We start from the raw sequence: 22,988 nt of genomic DNA, 5'->3' as shown, positions 1-22,988 counted from the left end.
CACTCCATTAATAACATCTCATTCATCTTCTTCATAGGTGGTAAACATCTTCAACCACATCGCACTCAACACAATTTGGAGACTGCCTTTCTCATTAAATGCGCAAACTTATTTAAAGGAACATGACCAGATCGAAGTAATTGCTATTGGTAATTTAGCTCCCCGTTAGACTCGGGCGGTTATTGTAATAATTTGCTGTCTTACTCTAGGAGTACTTAGACATTATCATAATCAACTGATTTAGTTGAGGGACGCGTCCATTCAGCAGACGAGCTCTAAAAACCTGACTACAAAATTTATCGGAGGTCCCAGTTTCGATCTTTAATCGGAGCAAATATGGAGCAGATAACTACTCATATTTCTCGATCGGAATAGATATTTCATAGCAGTTTTACTTCATAATAAAAACAATAAATACATAAATAAAGCTGATTGTCTCATTGATACGTAAATGATAATAACCCTTATTGTGGTCGGTAAAGGAATTTCTTGGACGACTATACAATACATAACCGACCCTAGAACCTACCCTGATACACAGTACGAGGTTCGAAATTCCAAATTTTAAATCATGCCATACCCTCACGCTAACAGTACTAAACAGAAGAGTGACAGGGACGGAACGAAACGAACTTCTAATTTCGATCCGGGTGAAGACCAACCCCTGTAACCTCACCATTGGGTCAAATTCCGAGCCAGTACACAGTATGTTAGAAAGCCGACCTTGCGCGGCGGTTCTTATCGTCCATCTCGCGTGCACGCGACCTGCGTCCGCGCTTTCTTCTACGATCATTTATATATCTCTTATTATGTTTATAACTTTCACTGGGGAGTATGGAGCGAGTTTTTAATGGCGCCTTCAAAATAATTCGTAGCTGTAATAAATTTAAACGCACGTCATTGAGCGCTCCCACGGTGCGCTGCTCTCACGCAGAACTGTATTCAAACAGTGGACTAATTCGTTTTTGCTATTGATATTCACTCAGAGGGCTATGGAGAGGGCTATGCTCGGGGTTTCTCTGCGGGATAGAATTAGAAATGATGATATCCGCAGTAGAACTAAGGTTACCGACATAGCCCGAAGAATTGCGAAACTAAAGTGGCAGTGGGCGGGGCACACTGCTCGCAGGACTGATGGCCGATGGGGTCAGAAGGTTCTCAAATGGCGTCCGCGGATCGGGAGACGAGCTGTCGGTAGGCCTCCAACAAGATGGAGCGACGACTTGGTTAAGATCGCGGGATCGCGGTGGATGCGGAAAGCACAAGACCGGTCTGAGTGGAGCCTTGGGGGAGGCCTATGTCCAGCAGTGGACGTCTTTCGGCTGACATGATGATGATGATGATGATTGATATTCGGCAGCGACGCTTTTAGCCCTCGACTACGAAGTGCAAAATTCGAACCTCGTATCTTGCTGTCTCGCTGACGCTTATGTCATTTGATATGAGAGTGAGAGCGACGGTGCGATACTAACATCGATTTTAGAATTCGTAGTAGCCCCCCAGCACGCCACACATCGTGGCGAAATATATAGATCAAGAAAAAAGAAACAACGAACTGATAAAGATGTTTAGGGTAAATGCTATTTGCTGGTTCTTGTGGGTTGTTCCAAATGAGAACAGGATGATACTTGACTTAATTTATTATTAACAGAAAAACGCATACTACTGAGACCATCTAGCTGAAAATGAAAAATGAAAAAAAAAGTAAAAAAAAAATGTTAGGAAAATAGACTTTACATAATAGTGGCCGGGACCTCCTTGTCAGCTTGAAAAAGCCTGTGTCAGGAGGCACCGCTCCTCCAACCTCTTGACCTTGACATCTACATTTTGTGTCTATTTCTTAACTAGCCCTATCTAGCTAGCGCCTGTTAGCCATATCGCAAGCTAAGCAATCCTGTGTCGCTACAGATGTAATATGAATATGCTACCGTTGTCTTGAAGTTTTTGCTGGGTGGAAAAAGTGTGTTCACAAACGGACGGACAACGAAGTGCTCTGGAGATGATTTTTATTCATCATCCAAGTCATTCAGTATCTTACTAATGTCATAAGTGCGAAAGTTTGTGAGTCTGTGCGTGTGTTTGTTACTCCTAGACCTCGCAACACATTCCTCGCACACAGCCTTCTTTTGTTTTGTATCTACAAAAACCTCGCTTCGCTGAGCTGCTGCCACATGTGCTGTGCGGGAATGGGTAAATGGAGCGTTTCTATCGGTTGTTGAAAAACATATTCCTCGCAATACATCCTCGCATATCTCTGGTGGAAACGCTGCTAGAAACTGTTGGATGGATTTGGTAGGTACATCTATCTATCGGTTCTCTATCGTTTGCCACAGTTTCATATGCCCGAATGTATCGTTTACTAGAATTTTCATTAGCCATAACGTAATTTATTTCTAAAATAGTAATTTCTTCAGAGTTGATATTAAACTAACCTAACCTACTGGCTTCTATATGATGACATAAAAAAAAAACCTGAAAACAGCACGGTTCTATATATTTTCTGGCAAACGTTGGTATGGTAAGTGAAATTCGGGCAAACGAAATTCAGGCAAGTAAAGGTAAACGGTCTATCTACTGCAGCCCTTATAGCGCCCGTCTTCGGACACGTCTCTTCTCTAATTTTCCAGTCCTGTCTATCCACTGCCACTCGCATCCAGTTTACGCCGGCTTGCTGCCGGCTAAGGCTACTTTTTATAATAAGATAAGATAAGATAAGATAAAATATCATTTATTGCCACAACACATAGTACAACGAAGACTTGTTACAAAGAATTAGAAACTTATTATAAAGATGACTTAAGTATTACAATACATTACTAATTAATATGAAAACTAAACATAACACTAACATTTGCTGTGGCAAAGAGGATGTACTCAGCGTATGCCGGGATTCCGACGGGATTGGGTAAGCTATAGGCACCTGCTTGTTTATATGCGTCCAGCAGGGCACAGGCTTTCTCTCAGAATGAGAAGGCCTGTGCCAAAATTCCTACGCAAATTACGACTTCCAATGCTAATTGCAAACTTCTCGCATAATTGAACATTCTCAGGGGTGTGCCGATTTCCTTAAAATGTTTTCCTTCACCGTAAACTTCATGGTCGATTTCAAACGTAATTTCGGTATTTAATTACGAAAAACTCAGAGGAGTGAGCCCAAGCTCGAACCGAACGACCACGTCTGCATCAAGAGGCCACAAGGTCAAAATAGACCTGTAACCTTGAGCCCGCGGCTTTAACCATGTCATGCGTCCATCACGTTGGTGGACGTCCTACGCTACGTTTTTTGGTATAGAACCTTGGAAACGTCCAACAGTCCAACAGTCGGGATGACGTCGCTCCCAGCGCGCGCACTTTCACCGGCCCCTCTCACTTTCGGTGGTGCGCGGGCGCCGCACGAGCCTCGTTGGGATGGCGAGAACATCGCACGAGTTGCGGTACATTGGCGTCGGGGATGGATCTTCTACAAACTCATAGCCTGCAGACACCGAGATGGAACTGCGCAATAAATGCTGGTCGGATGTTTGAGAGAAAGAGTGTGTATCCGATCTATTTACTCCGGTATTAGAAAAGTAATGTACGTAACGTAATAAAAGTGATAGTTTATATTAAAAAAACGGCCAAGAGCGTGTCGGATACGCCCAAAATGGGGTTCCGTAGCCATTACGAAAAAAATAAGTAATATTTTTCTAAGGATTTCGTATTTTATACGGAATCTTCCAAGTTTAGGTATATTTTATAGTTATAGTTTTCCTTGAAAGTTTGATATACTTACTACCATCTTGATTTTTTTTTTTTTTCCACCCACTGGATTAGATTTTAGAGGGGACGCTCGATTTTTATGAAAATGTTCACTTTAAAGTTGAATATTTCGCTATCAAATCACTGAATCGAAAAATCTTAGCAAACCTCTAATGGTTTTAAAACACCTATCCAACGATACCCCACACTATAGGGTTGGATGAGAAAAAAAAATCACCCCCACTCTACGTCTATGGGACGTACCCTAAAAATATTTTTTTTTTCATTTTTTATTATACCATTTTGTCGGCATAGTTTACATATATATCCGTGCAAAAATTACAGCTTTCTAGCATTGATAGTCCCTGAGCAAAGCCGCGGACGGACAGACAGACAGACATGGTGAAACTATAAGGGTTCCGTTTTAGCCATTTTGGTTCCGGAACCCTAAAAACAGTTTCCATATAAGCGTTAGTACATTATTCACTTAAAAACTATGTTATTTTAATTAATAATTAAAAATCGGCCACCCTGAAGATGATGGATGGCGTCCGCGGACCGGGAGACGAGCTGTCGGTAGGCCTCCAACAAGATGGAGCGGCGACCTGGTTAAGATCGCGGGATCGCGGTGGATGCGGAAAGCACAAGACTGGTCTGAGTGATGAGCCTTGAGGGAGGCCTATGTCCAGCAGTGGACGTCTTTCAGCCGACATGATAAGGCCTTAATAACATAGATGAATACATCCATTCTCGGCGAAATAAACTCGCGATAACATTTCTATTTTTCTTTTACTTCTGTACGCAACCGACGAATTAACCTCTACTTTTTCACAAACCCATTGAAACCTTTCCCAACTTCCCATACAATAAAACCTCGTTATTGCTAACGTGGTAAAGGCTGGCACACGCGCAATGTGGGCCACGCTACAGTGCGGCATTGTCCGCGGTTCCCATGCGTCGTGGGAACGCACGCGTTGCGTCACTCCTTACATCACGCCGCGTTTACGGATTATCACATCACACGACAAAGGCTTGTAATTTGACGAGCATGCGCGAAGAGGTGTGATAGAGGAAGTGACAGGATGCCGCTATGCCGGTTATAGGGTAGCAAGGATGCCCAGAAGAGGCCGACTTGAATGGCGAAATGACGATTTGCAAGGGACCCGTGATAGCCTCAGTTGATAATGACTTCGGCCTGAAGTCTAGAGGTATTGTAAACCCTCAATTTAAATTATTACTAGCTTTTGCCCGCGGCTCCGCCCGCGTGGTATTCGGTTATCGCGCGCTGTTCCCTCGGGAACTGTGCATTTTTCCGGGATAAAAAGTAGCCTATGTTACTCTTTGGCCCATAAACTATCACTATCACTATTGGTGGCAAGACAAAGCAACTTTTATTAGAAATCTTAATTGATTTTAATGAACATTCTACTAGATAAAATAATAAATGAGAAAGTGTATGTTTGTTTCCCTTAAACGCTAAAACGGATTTAAATGAAATTTAGCACGTCGATAGGTAGGAAAATAGTGCGAACAATAATGATGTTGGCTACTTTTGTTCTGAAGAAAATGTACAAATGTATGAAAACTCCTCAAAATTTCAACCGCTGAGTCTACAATCACGAAATTTTACTCGGATATTATTTGTACAGTCGTCGTCACCAATATCTGACACAACACAGCGTGCATAAATATCTGATATGACTATTTCTAGGGTCGATAAGACTGGTCAGAATATTTGCGTGCTCCGCTGCGGCAGATTATTAATGCATGTGCCTGTGATAATAGCCGGAGAGCTGGCTACGTGAATACGTTTGCAATTAAGTAATAGAGCAACGAAATCCCTCTAGTTAGTGTGCCCTAGTATCATTAGTATTACTCCGGGGGCGCCTGGCAGCTGTTCAGCGGTGGGTGTGACAATGGAGTATTCGAATTAAATACATAATTAGCTATAATATCACACCAAACTCGGAACTCTATAAATTGCACGCCTTCAATTATTTTTACAACCCCTTTGATGCCCAACCACTGTCACACCCACCGCTGAACAGCTACCAGGCGCCCGGATCTATAATAATGATACTATGGCACACTAACTAGAGGGATTTCGTTGCTCTATTAATTGCAAACGTATTCACGTAACTAGCTCTGAGACCATATTAGAAAGTACTAGGTATATACTGCAGAAATTTAGTTAAGTCCCGGAATTAACATTTGTAGGACGTCACCGACGAACACGGCAGTCTTTACTTAAAAGTGATCAATAAATATTCAAATATCGTAAGATGAGCAACTCTGCGCACCCCGCACCTGGCTGGTGTCGGGTGTCTTTAGAGATTAATAATTACAGTTAAAGTTCATTAATAACCCATTAAACATCTGTTGACTCATTATAAATACTGACTGAAAATCAAGCCGCAGTAGCCAACCAGTTTCACTCACGGCCGCTACGCAGAGAATCGGGGTTCAAACCCCGGCTCGCACGTCTGAGCTTTCCAAATTCATTTGCAAAATTACATGTGTTTACGACTGCCTTTACGGTGAAGGAATGCAGCAATGTGATCTGTGTGAAGTTCCTAATCCACACCGCACTGGGATGGTGAGTAAAAAATCACAATGCAGGTAATAACAAACACCTATGTAGTTATATAGTTTAGGCGTGACATTCCAGCCATCCAATTACCTAAGGTTGGATTAGAGTACAACATGGAGCAATAGAAAATAGCTGAAAGTCAAACTAAAATACAGACAACGATTTTCAAGTTCATTTTACGATATAAATGTAGCAGTTATGAATAAAGCAGCCGCTGTCAATTAATGTTGACTGTATTCCTTATATCGTGGTTTAGCCAACATTTGACCGATAAGATTACGCTAATTAGCATGGCGATCATTAATTAGGAAGATGCGATCATGTTTCCGCAGCTGCGGTGAGGTCAGCCGGGAGCGCCCCTCGATTAGCTCATCAGGGGGGGAAATCAGGGGGAGAAATTCTAAAATCGAAATTCGTATCGTACCATCTCTCTCTCTCTCTCTCTCTCGCGTCACTCGTCACGCGTCAGTGTGGTGTGGTGGTGGTGATAGATGGGTTTGTGCGATTTGTGCGTGTTCTAACAGTCTGGAGGTGAAGGAACTGCTTGAACACGCATATTTTGCATAAGCTTAGGTATCGTAAGGTCGCGGGTGAGCAAGGAGCATTCTTTTAGTTCATTGATATGGACCTCCGCAAAGTAACGCCTGATTCAATAAAGTCAAAATTAACTTACGAGATTTGAGCAACATATAGTCGTAAACATTATGACAATGCATCAATACAGTAGCAGTTGTTACTCCAAAGTAGATGATCGCAACACAACAGTCAGCAATGACGCGGCGCTGACGCGGTGTGACGGCACGCCATTGTTGCCGCCGGCAGCACGCGCGGGGCTCAGCTGGGCTACTACGAGACTCGAAAATCGAAGTTCGTATCGTACCGTCCCTCTCATTCTCGTATTAAATAGTTTGTGTCAGAGGGACCGCACGACACGAACTTCGAGTTTCGAGTTTCGTAGTAGCCCTGCTGATACTAGACGGGCACGCTTGGTCCAACAAACTAACACTTTGAAACTAATTGATATTGTAAAGGAAAGTGCATGCTATTTGTATGATTATGCTAAGTCTGGCAAAGTGACTCATGTTGTAGGCCCGACGGTGTACAACTAGTTGCCCGAAACAATTACTTCGGCTCCAACGCTGGACATTTTTAAGATACGACTGAAAACTGGCTTTGCGAGCACACATTCTACACTTTTCACGAGTTTCTTAAATTTTAGCCAAAGACTATTTATTAGCTTTAGAATATGTTAAGAATAATTCAACAAAATGACATGTAATAATGATATTACTAATAAAGGAGTATGAGTATGAGTATTTATCTTCCGTATCTTTCTTCATTTTTATTTTTTCTTTAGATACATACATAAAGTCAAGTGACTGGCGATTTTCTGTATGTGTTGTAGTCTTGGATCATTTACACTACGCAATGGACTGTAATGTGGTTTTCACAAACAGTTAAATAGTCTTTGACGGAAGGTTAGGAAGGGCAGGTGTAGTTTTGGAAAAAGTACAGTGGCCGCGTATGACTAAACAGTATTAAAACCAAAGCGACTCAATGATTGGCGAACAGACAGAACAGCCTTAACCATGGACGCTAAGATTTGAAAATTGCAGACATATTGGTCTTATTTTGGTCGAAATAAAGATGTTTTGATTTGTTTTGATTTTGATATTTCTTGATGACAACCAGTGGATGCGTGGCGAGCTCGACCTTTTTCAGCAGTGGACATTTTCTGGCTAGTGCTAATGACTTCGCGACGGTCATTAAGATACATTAAAAATAGTTTTTATTTTTATTTCGATACCTTAACCATGTCATTGGCATTAACATTTTCATTTTTATTACGTAACTAGCCGCTACCCGCGACTCCGGCCGCGTCGAATTCGGTTATCGCTATATCGCGGGAACTATGGAATTTTCCGAGATAAAAGCTATCCTATGACCTTAGTGTTTATTTTTGTAAGTAAGGGACCCCATATATCCCTGTATTATTATTATTATTATTTTTGTATTTTTTTATTTGATTGTATACTGTAGTTTTAAAGTATTTTATTTGTAATTACTTTATGTTGAAAAAATTACTTTCTGCCAAGTTTCTTGCGGCGCATTCTTCTTGGTAATGGTGGTCTTTCCGAAAGCGCTGGTAGTTTAAAAAATGACGTGTAAAAGTGCCCATTGCGGCCTATTTACTGAATAAATTATTTGAATTTGAATTTATGTCCTAGGGACTCAAACTATTTGTATACCAAATTTTATCTAATTCGGTTCCGCAGTTTAGACGTGATGAAGTCTAACCAACATACTTACAAACTTTCGCATTTATTATATTAGAGGGATTATAATAAAACATCTGCAACATAATATCCGCTCATTATACATAACTGTGGTATTAAATCCAATATTATGTGTGAATATAGAATATGTAGTACTAATTCGTGGTATTGCCAAGTTTTTGCGCGCGTTGATGTCTACTCCATTGTATGGGCACTGAAATACCGCGATAGTTCGAACACACGTAGTAGTCGTTACAGCTTTAGGATAAAGCCACTTTTTGTCTAATCTGTTAGACTTTTAACGTGGTTTTTCTTAAATTTTAATTAGGATTTGCAGTTTTTGCTCGATGAAGTAAAAAGTTAAAACTGCGCAGTTTGCATTAAGGGGCGCCCACACCGGCGTGCCGTAAATCAATGCGTAATTCAGACGTTTTCAACCGGTGTGTATACTTTCAGGTATGCCGCGATTGTCGCGAAGTACCTATAAGCTGCATTGAAATCATAAATAGCAATTTTAATAAGAAAATAGTATGAAAACAACTAACGCGTGGCGTATGCGATTCGCGTTCTCGGGTTGTCATGGTAACGGAGCGGAAGGAATGGCAGGGCTCTACGCTACGCACCAGTCCGTTTCGCACTTGGCTATTTTTTGATAGTGTGCCGTGAAACTTTGATGAACGAAAGTTGTGCCGTTAAAATCAAAAAGTTGAAAACGCCTGGCGTATTATAAAGCAACGGTATGGAAGTAACGCTTTGAAAAATTGATACCTGAGTCATGCCTCTGCGATTAATGTGTCCACGTTTTTTAAGCAGCGGTGTGAATCATCGTCGTCTCGGGCAATATACGTCCCACTGCAGGGCACAGGCCTCCTCTCAAAAAGAGGAGCCTTGGGCCGCAGTTCCCACGCGGGCCCAGTGCCGATAGGGAACTTCATACGCACACCATTAAATTTCTTTTCGCAGATATAAATTTTAAATATAATTTCGAAAAATTCAGTGGTGTGAACTTGAACTCGTATTCAATTTCTGCTTGACAGGCAATAAGTCAAAACCACTAGGCCACCCCGTCTTCACGGCTTTGGCTCATGCGTCACGTTTATAACGCGAACCAGCGGTGTGGAAAGTGTGCGGTATCGTGACGCTTATTGACACATGCCACACGCCATTGCGATTACGGTGCGTCAGCGTATTTTAGGCAGACGGTGTGGTGAGCCCTTTATAATGTAACGCAATTATGAATTGGTCGCGCCTGCGCAGGACGGCGCGGGTGTGAAGGCCCCGCCGTGCACGGAACAATTAGCGTTTTTGGGTCAAAAATATGCAAGTTGTTTTGATAAATTTATTAGTTTGAAGGTCATAATTATTGCATACTCCCAGAACTTAATCGTGCAGAAATGTGTTGTTTTAATTGCCTCGTTTGAAGGTTCGTCTATTGACTGAGAAACTTTTACAAAACTGTTTGTACTAATTTTTAGGGTTCCGTCCCTGAGTAGGCCTAAACGAAACCTTTATAGCATTACTTTGTTGTCAGTCTCCCTTTTTTCTCCCCCTTTTTTTCAGGAACGCGTGGTGACAAGCCAAAATTAATATCAAATACCAAGGTTTGCTACCCCTTGGAGCAATGAAAAAACAATCTTCTATAATATGATTTTCCTAGAAACTTGATATTTTGTATAAAGTTATGTAGTTCTACTAATAAGAAAAGCCTCACAATTTTATTTTTTTATCTCTTTTTATTTCAGTAACCGATCTAAAATTACCCCACTGCGTTAATTTTGCTTGAGAGTAGGCCTCTGCTAATATAACACTGGATATTCATGGATACCGTACGGAACCCTTGATGCACGAGTCTGGCTTGCATTTGGCCGGTTTTTTCGGACTCATCCCTGAATGAAAAACAAACTTCTAAAGACCTTTGTCCGTCGGTAGCTCTAGACTCTTCCACGCGCATAAGACCCACACTTGACAAATTTTTAACTATTTAAGCTAAACGTACGAGTGCTTGTCATTGTCCCAATAGTTATCATCTTTAATTTTACGTCATCAGCAATATAGAGGACCAGTATCGCCAGTGTGGAAGAACTGCTTCTCTGGCGAGAGATAAGGAGAGATATGTGGAGTTAACAGCCAACCTCGAGTAGTGGAGAGGCACCGCAGGAAGAAGAAGCAATAGAGGAGGCAACAGGGTGTCATCTATTGGGCATCAGCGTGTCGAGCATTCGGACGTTTACCTTAATCGTCCAAGGCGACGTTAAATGAGTTGGACAGAATGAATCAGAGGTCTACTATGCAGCCACAACAGGGACAGTATCTAGGCCGACCCTATAATAGCCCTCTTGCAAAATCGAAAGTATGAGTGTGTCTTTCTTTGTTCATTGAAGTATAATAACAAAATCCATAGAGTGGTAACAATGATTTAAATTTTAATGAAAATTCGGAAAGGTTGATTGGGGGGCAGGTAAATAAATAAATTTCATAGGACACTTGACATCAATGACCTAGTCTTAAACAAGCAAAGCTTATACTATGGATACTAGGCAACGGATAAACATACTTAGATAACTGATGATCGTAACTGGTAAAGTTCATGAATGGTGAGCTATAAGGCATTGAATCCTTGCTGTCCATTACTGGATACTACTGTGCTTAACATGTCCATGATTGATGCCGTCACCCTATATAGATAAATACATACTTAAATACATATTATAATAAACATCCAAGACCCGAGAACAAACATTCGTATTATTCATACAAATGTCTGCCACGGGCGGGGATCGAACCCGGGACCCGAAGCTTCGTAGTCAGGTTCTCTAACCACTTGGCCATCCGGTCGTCAAAAATTTGGTTAGGTTGATTGAGGGAAGTCTAAAAGTACAGTCACTTGCATTATTATATTTATTATTTGCCACAGCGGAGCGTGCAAAAATATCTGACGTCCTACCGGCCCTAGAGTCATATCAATTATTTAATATTATGCACGCTTTATTGTATCAGATGCCAAATTTTCAGCCAATCACACTGAAAACCGTGTGACATCCCGATCGCATGAGAACGCCGGATCATCATGTCAGCCGAAAGACGTCCACTGCTGGACATAGGCCTCCCCAAGGCTCTCCACTCAGACCGGTCTTGTGCTTTCCGCATCCACCGCGATCCCGCAATCTTAACCAGGTCGTCGCTCCATCGGAGGCCTACCGACAGCTCGTCTCCCGGTCCGCGGACGCCATTCGAGAACCTCCGAGAACGCCGGGATAAAAGTAAGTAATTTAGTTGTAAGATTCAGCTATATTCCTACCAAATTCCATCCAAATCCGTCCAGTGGTTTTAGAAGAATAACTCACAAACTTTCGCATTTATATTATTAACTAAACTCCAACAAATACAAACTAACCAATCCTAGTGTAAGTTCCTTGCAGTAGCGGTGAGCGGCCGACGGTACCGTTGTTGACCCACTGCCCCCCCCCTTGCTCAGGGGGTAAATATTTACTGCGCATATTCAATAGCGATTTCTGGTTTTATGTTTGTGCGTAAGTTGATTACTACGGTTGTAATTCGGTGCTTCCATGGTTGTACAGTCAGTAGGGTTGTACAAAAGTAAATGAGCAGCTGTGGAAGGAAGAAAACAACTAGCTAGATAATAATATACAATTTAGATACAACCAAGCTAATTAGCTCGTTGAAGTGCAAATGTGCAAGCCATGTAGCACGTGGAACAGATGGCCGTTGGGGCCAAAAAGCTCTCGAAAAATGGAGACCGCGGATCTGCATGGATGCAGGATGCTTCCAACCGAACCAACTTTAGATCTATGGGGGATGGCCCATGTCCAATAGTGGACGTACTTTGACTGATATTATAACGATAATGATGCAATTAAGATGGCTGCCCGATGTGACCGCGGCTAAATAAAACAGCGGCCGAACGATGTGGGAGAGTCCACTTCTTGCTGTCCTTAGTTTTGTTGCAATACTGATGTAATATGATAGGTACTCCCTTAATGTGAATTAAGATAATGCTTGTTTCGTCCTCGCAGCGCGGGCGAGGTCACGCTTTGACACGGCGTCGGCGCGACTGTCATAAAATGCATAGGTTTCGTAGGTCGTGGGAAAAACACGCGCGAGGAATTTGATTTCCTATGATGACTTTGAAACGTCTTAAATGATATGTTTATTTTGAAATGCAAGGTCACTTCAATTCGTGTTGCGCTGTATTACAGTTATGATGTACTTAAAAATTAATATTTTAAATGCTTATTGCAATAAAATGCTTATTACATATATGTTCTTGTGAATAAATGAAATGAAACATTTGTTTGTTTTTTTTAATGCTTGTTGAGATCAAATCCTGCTAATTGCATTTCACTATCTATTTTTTCACTTCAAGTGATCGAATTCACTACCATCTGGAATGGATAGACAAGTAAAGTCAGCAAAAGATTATGTAAGTATCAAAAATATATTTTTATGAATATGATTGACATGACAATGTATAGTTTGGTAACCCCTGCACCAGCTAGTTCTTGCTCCATTTGGACGACCGGATGGCCAAGTGGTCAGAGAACCTGACTACGAAGCTTGAGGTCCCGGGTTCGATTCCCGGCCGGGGCAGATATTTGTATGATTAATACGAATGTTTGTTCTCGGGTGTCGGGTGTTTATTATAATATATATTTAAGTATGTATTTATCTACATAAGTATGTTTATCCGTTGCCTTGTGTCCATAGTACAAGCTTTGCTTAGTTTGGGACTAGGTCAATTGGTGTCAAGTGTCCCATGACATATTTATTTATTTATACTATCCGAGCCCATACTGCTAGAAAGTAAATTGTCCACTAACAAGAGAGCATAAACGCTGCAATCGCCTCCAAAGCGTATCGCTTAGCACAATCTATTATCTAAATAATGCCGGTAGAAAGCGCGCTGAGTCTGGGGACAATGCGATCGCTGCCATTACTATCTAAACCACAATGTCCAAGTGACATTCAAGTTGCTACGCGAAAAGAGTAACGTGGGTGTACAACTGTCGCCTACCAGCAGCTATTGTGTAGGCTTGCTTAGAGATTAAATTGTTGGGTCTTCCACGCTGATAGTTAAAACAAGGATCTTCTTCTTGGAGTGTCATCTCCTATTTCTGGAGGTCGGCAATCATCGTAGCTAGCTTTACCCTGGAGACAGCAGCATGTAACTGCGATCATGAGCTCATTTTGCCCCCTCTATATAAAAAAAAACCAAGACACGGTTTTTTAAAAATTAATAGCCTCTATTCTGTAACATGAAACGCACCGCTATCGTAGCCCGTAGCATATGGAGCATCGAAAATAGGTCTAGTCAGCGAGCTTTCCCGAGACACACACTTCTGAAAAACATGTTAAAGATATGAGGAAAGTGTAAGTGCGCGCAATTGGGCCTCAATGCGCCGCCGCTGTTTCTCGCCCGTGCAGTCAGCAGACAGCGGACACCCACTTCCACACCAGTTTTTGTCGTAGATGTTCAGGAACCAATTTATTTACCCGGTGCATAAAAAAGTGTCTTTAAATTATTCCAGAACTGGCCGATGCCCGCGACTCCTTCCGCGTAGAATTCTGTTATAAGTATCCCGCGGGAACTATGCAATTTTCCGGGATAAAAACTGCAGGGCTACTACGAAACTCAAAACTCGAAGTTCGTGTCGTGCGGTCTCTCTGACACTTATACTATTTAATACGAGAGCGAGAGAGACAGCACGACACGAACTTCGAGTTTCGAGTTTCGTAGTAGCCCTGCTGCCACGCGCGCCATTCGCACCACCTACCTCATTACGCAACGAATTGATATTTTTTATTGCACGCGGAGTGAATTCACAAGGACAACGTTATTTGTTTTATGGTACGTGTAAACGTAAATCCATACGAAACTTAATATTATAAATGCGAAAGTGTGTGTGTTTGTCCGTCTTTCATGTCGAAACGGAGCGACGGATCGACGTGATTTTTAGCATAGAGATAGTTTATGGGCCAGAGAGTGACATAGGCTACTTTTTATCCCAGAAAAATGCACAGTTCCAAAGGGAACAGCGCGCGATAACCGAATTACACGTGGATGAAGCCGCGGGCAAAAGCTACTCGTAGTAGGAAAATAGTTATTTTTATACTTAGTCATTTAAGTTAATTTAAGTTTTTGACGTTCTAACGCATTAGGACTAACCTGTAACGTTAGAATATTTTTGGAAAATAAATAAATAAATATCCTACGTCCTTCCCCGGGACTCAAACTATCTGTATACCAATTTTCATCTAAATCGGTTCAGCGATTTAGACGTGATGAAGTAACAAACAAACAGACAGACTTACAAACTCGCATTTATAATATTAGTCGGATTAGTGGGATATTTAAGCAAATGGTTGGGTCAGTTTGACTGGAATACCCATCTAAATGTTTTTCGGTATTTTTGATCCTAAGCTGTCATACGTTGATCGATGTTCAAAAATGGTTCAAAGTGCGCCGTGTCAAAGGCGTGACTATCTTTTTGATCAAATAATAATCCGATGCATAACTGTTCAGATGAACGAAGTCGAATATTCGAGTATAAATAATAGTACCTGGGCGACCGAGCTTTGCTCGGGCTAAAACTCGTTAATAAAGCGTTTTCCCAAAGATAAGTGAGACCAAGCTAGATCGATTTCTCATCCCCGAAAACCCCTACATACCAAATTTTAATCGAAATCGTTCCGAGATTCTAATTTGCTCGTTTAAAGGTATTAGATAAAATTTGCTAACAAATTTTATAAAGGTATGGCTTTTGGTCGCAACTCCGTGTATTAAAATTCGTATATCGCTATCCCGCGGGAATTTTGTTATTTACTGGGATAACAAGTAACCCCTTTTCTTTCCAGAATCCCAAACTTTAAACCAACGGCTTAAACCAGCGGTTCCAGCGTGAAGAGGAAACAGAGTAACAGACATTGTCATCATCGTCACCATCATCATTTCGCATATTGTCATACGCTCCCGTCGTCTGTATTTCCGGATAAATACAATCTAGGGCTCTTCAAGGCTAGAGTGAATAGGCTGTTACTGAACCAGTGAGATACACCTTTGGCTCATCTGCACTTAACATCAGGTGAGATAGGGGTCAATCACTGCCAGTTTCATGTTTAAAATAAATATATCAACCGCAAGTTCACCATACAAACAGACATACTTTCGCGTTTATAATATTACTAAGAATTTTAGCGTGGATCTGTGAACGACCAACTTGTACCATTCTGTTGGTTACAAATGGAAAAAGCAAGTTAATTCTATTAATCGTCTCAATAGTAAATAGCTTATAAAAAGCAGAACGAACATTGTCGGCTAATGAAAGCCGTCGCCCGCGCCGCGACGAATGCGCGAGTTTTTGCCTAATTTAACAGTTCATTGGTTTTTGTAGTGTTACTGCTAAACGCTAGACGCTCGTTGCTAAGTCGGGGCGGGGCCCTTGCCAAGACGCAGTTAATGTGCAACTCTTACGCATCCTATCTGTCACCACGTCGGCATACCCGTATGTTTACACAAAAGGCTCTGATGGGTGAGAAAGATGTATACGAGCTCATGAGTAGTAGAGACGGGTAAATCCGGATCTGAAGATTCAAAAGAGTTAGATCCTTAAGCGGATCCGAATCCCTTATTGACTCATTTCAAATCTTATCGACTCCGAGGAGTTACTAACTCCGACCCTCTCCGACCAACCTATTTGGATCGAGCGACTCGCTATCGGCGATTCAGCACTCACTTCACTTTCGTTCAATCACGTTGGATCGGATCGGATATGTGCCGTCGCGCTCACGCTAATAGCATTTATTACGAGAGGAAGAGGGATAGCATGATACCAATTTCAGAACCGCTCCCCGGAGCCGGTTCGCCAGTAGTAAGTATATCCGAAGTGACTCACAGATTCAAGAGACTCATTAGGACGAATCGGTACTTCAGTACCTCGGTACCGAACCGAGCCGGATCGGCCGGACCCAATAAGGCCGAACCCGATGAACCGGAGTCAATAAAGGAGACGGAGTCGATAAGCGGATTAAGTGAATCAGATCCCTTGTCGGAGTCGAGATTACCCATGTCTAATTAGTGAGAGCATGGTTAAAATAATTGAATCCTACTAAGTGATATTAAAATATTATAGATACGACAGTTTGTGAGTGCGTGCGTATGTGTAAACAACGACTTCACATTAAACTGCCGAATAAAAATCGTGCCAAATCAACGCATAAATAAATTAATGCCAATAAATTATACCTCTACGATATAAAATTTTCAACGTGATGCAAATTTAGTGTATCAAACTCAGTTAATGCTAGATAATATTATTATAATGCATTAACTAATTCCTTAAAACTAGTCCGAATAAATTTGCAGTTTGGATAGGTATTCATTTATAAAGTTCGCCGTGATCTGATTTCAACAAAGTATGAACAGCCTAAATTTCATAAGGTTAATTTCAAAAATTATATTTTCCATTAGTGTTACTGACAGTTACTGAGCGAACGTCAGCGCGTTAGACAACACGCCCACAGGTTCGGAACCAACTTGAAACATTTACTTTTTTTTATAGCTCTACTTCAACTTCAGCCTCTGGTAGCGTCGGTCACCAGCTCGAATGTTTATCAGGACCGACTGCGCTAAGGCATTGCTTGCGCAACTTGTAAATTAAACGATTCTAATCGTGTCTTGCGCAATCTTCCGTCCGTCCGTTGCCTCACCGGTGCCGGCGCCGTCGCTGCCCGCAACACGCAGATTTGCTGATCGTGACTATCTAGACCAAAATAAACAACTTGCATTCGTTATGACGCTGTCACCAATTAAAATTAGACTAAATTTCACTTTTTTCTGCGACGAAACGAATACTGTGACCTAAAACCAAAATTGGGATCGCTTTCAGACATGCGCTTGTTACGTCGCTTCATTCTAAGTATAGGTAGTGCCACTAGAGTTAAAGTAAACGATACACACACAGTTGCAAAAAGAACTGATTGCATAAAAGGTGAATGAATCAAATGAATGAGTAAATGTCAAAATCCTGCTGTCATTACATGACAGTTCTTGTGTGCGTGATCTCAATTCCGGTGGCACTAGGTATTTAGGTATCGATGTAGGACTGCGGAAAGTAATAAAGAGTAAAACAAAACGAAGTTCTATTGCGCGTTGTTAAGGCGTTTAGAAGCGGAGCGTAGGACGTCCAACGAGATGGACGGATGACCTGGTTAAAGCCGTGGGTTTACGGTGGATGTAGACCGCTTAAAACCGAATCTATTACTGGGGTCTAAGGTGAAAGCCTATGTCCAACAGTGGACGTCCTACGGCTGATATGGTAAGAATGACGATGATGATCTATGGTGACCTATGGCCGTTCACAAGGTGGCCTGATGACCTGGTGAAAGTAGCAAAAGACCAATAAATGAGATGGCAACGGACTGGTTATTGAGGCATTCTTTGTGGAAACCAGCAGTGGACGTCTTTTGGCTCACTATGATAATGATGTTCTATGGCTAGTGTGCAAACTATCGAGACCTTTAAATATAGCGTCCTTGGAGCATGCGCTCTCGTGACGCGCGCAGCCAAATGTCACTCGCCTCTTATAAAGCCGGTCGCAGGCGCGGAGTCAGCTGATAGCGTCTACAGCAGGGCTATTACGAAAGCGAATAATATAAAAACATAGTTTTATTGCTATCTGATCTTGTACTGTCATTGCTCTACGTTACTAAAGTCCGGCCGCGGAGCACGAAGAATTTCGAAGATAATTTTGTACGAATGCGACGTCAAAATATTCACGCACGCGTGACAGATGCAAGTAGTGGAGGTGATTGTACGAAATTCTTCGTGTTCCGCGATCGTAGTTTATCTATAACACAAATTGATCTGACCACAGAAAGAAGGGCCATACAAACCAACTACCAACGCTTCCAACCGAAGCTGGAAGTCTATGGGGGAGGTTTATGTCCAACAGCGGACATACTATGATGACGTTGACAAAGCTAACAGTGGGGCACAAGATCCGAGCAGACTTTTTTTTGTTTACGTGATATTTTTGGAACTTGTTAGATATATCAAAATAATAGTGTAGTAAGTAGCTAGAAGGTCGCTCAAGGAGTTGTTTTGGTGCGCGAGCGCCGGCGCCAACATTCCGAGAAGCGGTTCTTTTTATTATAATCCGCGACCGCGACCTGACCCACTGATCCGCGGAAATACCGCCGCTCCGACTTGTACAGGTGAACTTGCACGCACAGCCACAAAAGTAATAAGAATCCAGAATATTTCAGGTTATTTTATTAGCTTGGCTGACACTCCTATTAATGTTTTTAACTATTTTTTTAAGTTGACGCGGTACACTGAACGGTGACCAATTGTTAACATTTTGCCAAAAAAATTTTTTTTTAATCATGAAAAATATTTACAGGGGTATTTACTTACTGACGTAACCGCCTGATGAAATGTTGCGATTAATTTTAAAACACTGTATTTATTTCCCCGACTCGGGCTGTAACGAAGTTAATTAATTCAAAGCAAGGATTACGTTTCATTGGCAAGTACCGCAATTTAATGTGACTCCTGGAATGAATAACGTGTGCTCATTAATAGCAGAAGGATCGACGTAAGGGCAACGTCGATGCAGCAGGGCTACTACGAAACTCTCGAAGTGTCGTGCGGTCCCTCTCGCTCTTGTATTAAATAGTATAAGTGTCAGAGGGACCGCACGACACGAACTTCGAGTTTCGTAGTAGCCCTGCTGATCGGAAGCACTTTCGTACGGTACGTACGGTAGCATTTCGATTCCTCTTATTATAACATTGGTGCAAACGTGTATCGGAGGAAACGTGTGTACTGGTCGTGGATTTTGAGAGATTTAGGGGCAGGCAGAGCCGCAGTCTCAACACAACGTGCATTGAACTGCAACTTAGTGTTAATCGATGGTGGAGTGCCGAAGTATCGCTCCCCGCAGCCAGACGATGCCCCGGGGAGGCAGTAACTAAGCCAGTGTAATTGAGGCATCGCTCGCCGGCTAACTGTCCGCCCGGGGGCTGCGTGCGAGCCTCCGCAGCCCGCACCAACTAACGTGCACAACTTTGACTAACTGTGCTTTTACTCGTATACTTTTTGAAATATCTCTCGAAAGAAAGTTACTGGTATTACTGTTTAACAGAAATGTTTTTCCGTCGTCTTTTGTCGGATAAGTTCGTATTTATCTTCTTTTCTCAATTAGCTCCAGTAAACTTCAGTAAGCTAGTTGAGACAGCAAGTTATATATGAACTTTTACAACAAAATACGACGCGCGACGCCAAAACATTTTTAAACCTGTATCATTCAAATGCCTGACTGACAACTGACACTAAAATCTTTAACTGACATTAAAATCCAGTTTCTGGTTAAATGTGTGAATCGTGTACAACTTTATTGCCAACTTTATGTACCACATTTTATGCAAAATAAACATATTTGTATTTGCCAAAATAAAAACAAAAATCATAGGGAAATATGTTGCTTGAGAGACAGATGCACTGAGAGACAAAATTCATATGTCTCTCTTTCTGTCGCTGGCTACAATTTGTTTACTCGTACAACGTCGCTTCTAGTAAGAATTTTGTAAGTCACTGTACACCATGCAGTATTGCTTGCATGATTCAAAGTAACTTAAGTAGGTACCTACATTGGTAGTTTGTTTGTGTTTCATCAACTTTTATAATATGTATTAGGAGCGCTAAGCGAGCGAAGTGAGCGGTGGCAATCTGAATAAAATGTGGGGCGGCGCGCGCGCGGAGAAAACGACATTATTATAATGTAGCGGACAAGTGCAGCGAGCCACTTACACCCGCTCTCAAATTACTATATATAAGTTCTGAGGCCGTTATAATATATTATTACTATTGAGCAAACGTAGAGAAGTCTATACAAATACAAATTATCTACATAATCATGTGTGTTCTTAAACGGAAAATAATTAAAAGTTTGCGCGAAAACTCGCAGCAAATTCGAAATTACAAACTAAATAATTATAAATTATTTTGTACCACCGTTTTTTGTAGTGGAATCCGAATTCAATTTTTTAATAACTATTTGTATTTTTTTCGTTTTTCAACTAAGAGCAATTTAAAAGGAAATATTTTGCGCACTTTTCACGTAGTTTCGATATTTAATCCGTAAAGCCGAATTTAAAATGGTAAAGATTCAAATCAAATTCAAAAGATTCAAATTTTGGTTTGTCTTCAGCTATTGTTTCCTACTACAAAATTGTTATCTGTATTATTTATATTCTGTTGTTGTACTTTTTTATATGTAATAAACTTATACTTAAATTTTAAATCCAGTGACAACGGAGTATTTTAGCGGATTAAAATAATTCCAGCACTTTGGTAAAACTGAATAAGGTATAAAATTTACTAATGAATGTGAAAATAAATCTGCAAATTTCCAAAAACTTCTACTTTTTTAGAATTGATTTCGTCACCAAAAAGCACTTGCTATTTTTTTTGTTTATACTATTTTGATCCTTACAACAATACACTTACATAATAACCAAAACTTTTTTAATAAAATATATGAACTCACCGAGGCACAGAGCCAGGGCGACGAAGATGAAAAGCATCCTGTAACGAAACACCACAATCGTCCACAGACAAGAGAGCGCGCGACTCGGCTGGCGCGCGGCGCGGGACTGGCGGCGTGCGCGCGCGCAGCTCTATTTACCGCCGCGGCCGCCGACGCCGGTGGATCTACGGAAAACGAATATACATCTGGACATCAGGACAAGCGCAGTGGGACGTCCACCACACTTATCTATACGTCCACCAAGGAGATGGACGGATGATCTGAGGGTCTATTGCGTAACATTTCTGACACTCGCGATAGCAAAAAAATGACAATTTTCGCATACAAAAACTGTCATTTGTCATGTTTGACAGAAGCGTTACACATTTGGCCCTCTGGATAAAGCAGCGGGTTTACGTTGGATGCAGGCCGCTTCCGACCGAAGCAACTGGTCTATGGGGGATGTCTATGTCCAGTAGTGGGCGTGCTACGGCTGATATGATGATGATGATGATCAGGACTCTATAACCAACTCAGCTAATTATAGACTAGATTAGCGTCTATGGTCTCCCGAACAGAGGACCGCGGATTCGAATTCAGTATCACTACCATGAGTTTACAGCAGTGGCGTAACTATAGGGTGGCAGGGTGGCAGGGCTGGCAAAATACCACGGGCCCGCGACCCAAGAGGGCGAGCTCAGAAATATTTTTTTAACATTGTACCTGAGTATTTTATTTTACTTAAAATTAAACTAAGCTAAGTACCATCAGCCAAATAAGTGGTCTATCAATTGTGAAACAAGTTCCTATCAAATGGATACTCGGTATGTCGCTAAAGTTGAACTTTCAAGTTGACAGACACGTCTATTGGCATTATTGTTTTATGACATGCAAACGATTATCAACTTTAGGGTGGTAGACCACATATTTGGCTGATGGTACAACGTGACGATCTTTACTGATAGGGCCCCATCAAATAAATTTGCCACGGGCCCCAGATGGTATAATTACGCCACTGGTTTACAGTGACCGCGTGAAGTGTAAATTATTTGTAGGGGCGCTGTACAATTCTCCATACAAATAATTTACGCCGTCGCTATCGAGTACGGTCACTGTAAACTCATGGTAGTTGTACTGACTCGCACCTCTGAGTTTTTCGGAATACATCTGTGAAATTCCATTTGGAATTGACAACGAGCTTGGTGAAGGAACACCTCGTGAGTGAACCTGCACCTGTGCAGCCATTCAACGGTATCTCTGTTAGTCGCCAATCCGCTGGGCCCGCGCCCGCGTGGGAACTATGACCCAAGCCCACTAGGTACAGGGCACTGGCCTCCTCTTAGAAATTAGAGGACTTGGGTTGCAGTACGCGGGCCCAGACGAATTACGAACTCAGTTTGGAGCTTCAAACAAAAACAAAATCTGATGACTTCGGGCTTAAAACAAAATCTGATGACGAATAGGTACCACTGTTATGCATCGTAATGATGTGCCAAACGTTTAGCATTGTAAATCTATCTCTAGTTTTTAATAAAAAACGTTAATTAAAAGAAACCTTACACAACATACGTAAATCAAACAAGCAATCAATCACAATCGTTTAGGTAGCACATTTATTATTTCGCTTAGTGTCGTCAATAGTCACTGATCTGAATTGGAAAGGAGGTAGTCTTGTTAACCCCCGACCCCGAACTGATCCACCAATCGGTGGTCGCGACGAACGCCTCGTCGGCGCGATGCCGCCGTGGGAACCGCGCAGAGCACACGTCACGGCGGCTGCTGAAAACGCGTACTGCGCACCACCGCTCTGCTCTACGTTTTGTTTGCAGCAGCTGCCGT

At 41.8% G+C, this 22,988-nt stretch overlaps 1 protein-coding gene across 3 annotated transcripts in view; it reads right to left on the bottom strand.

Moving 5' to 3' along the window:
• The window catches only part of Skel (DM13 and DOMON_DOH domain-containing protein skeletor), a 139,029-nt gene extending 117,734 nt beyond the window's left edge, over positions 1 to 21,295 (bottom strand). Inside the window, exon 1 of one of the 3 annotated variants that reach the window (XM_074107518.1) lies at positions 21,171 to 21,295. In XM_074107518.1, coding sequence (XP_073963619.1) covers positions 21,171 to 21,207 — 37 coding nt within the window. In that variant the 5' untranslated portion in view covers positions 21,208 to 21,295. The remainder of the gene's footprint in view (positions 1 to 21,170) is intronic. The other 2 variants (XM_074107517.1, XM_074107516.1) reach the window with 2 other exon arrangements.
• Between the last annotated feature and the right edge of the window lie 1,693 nt (positions 21,296 to 22,988).

This window comes from Choristoneura fumiferana, chromosome 25 (assembly GCF_025370935.1).
Source record: "Choristoneura fumiferana chromosome 25, NRCan_CFum_1, whole genome shotgun sequence".
Taxonomy (NCBI): Eukaryota; Metazoa; Arthropoda; class Insecta; order Lepidoptera; family Tortricidae; genus Choristoneura; species Choristoneura fumiferana.
This window is presented reverse-complemented; position numbering and strand designations above follow the sequence as displayed.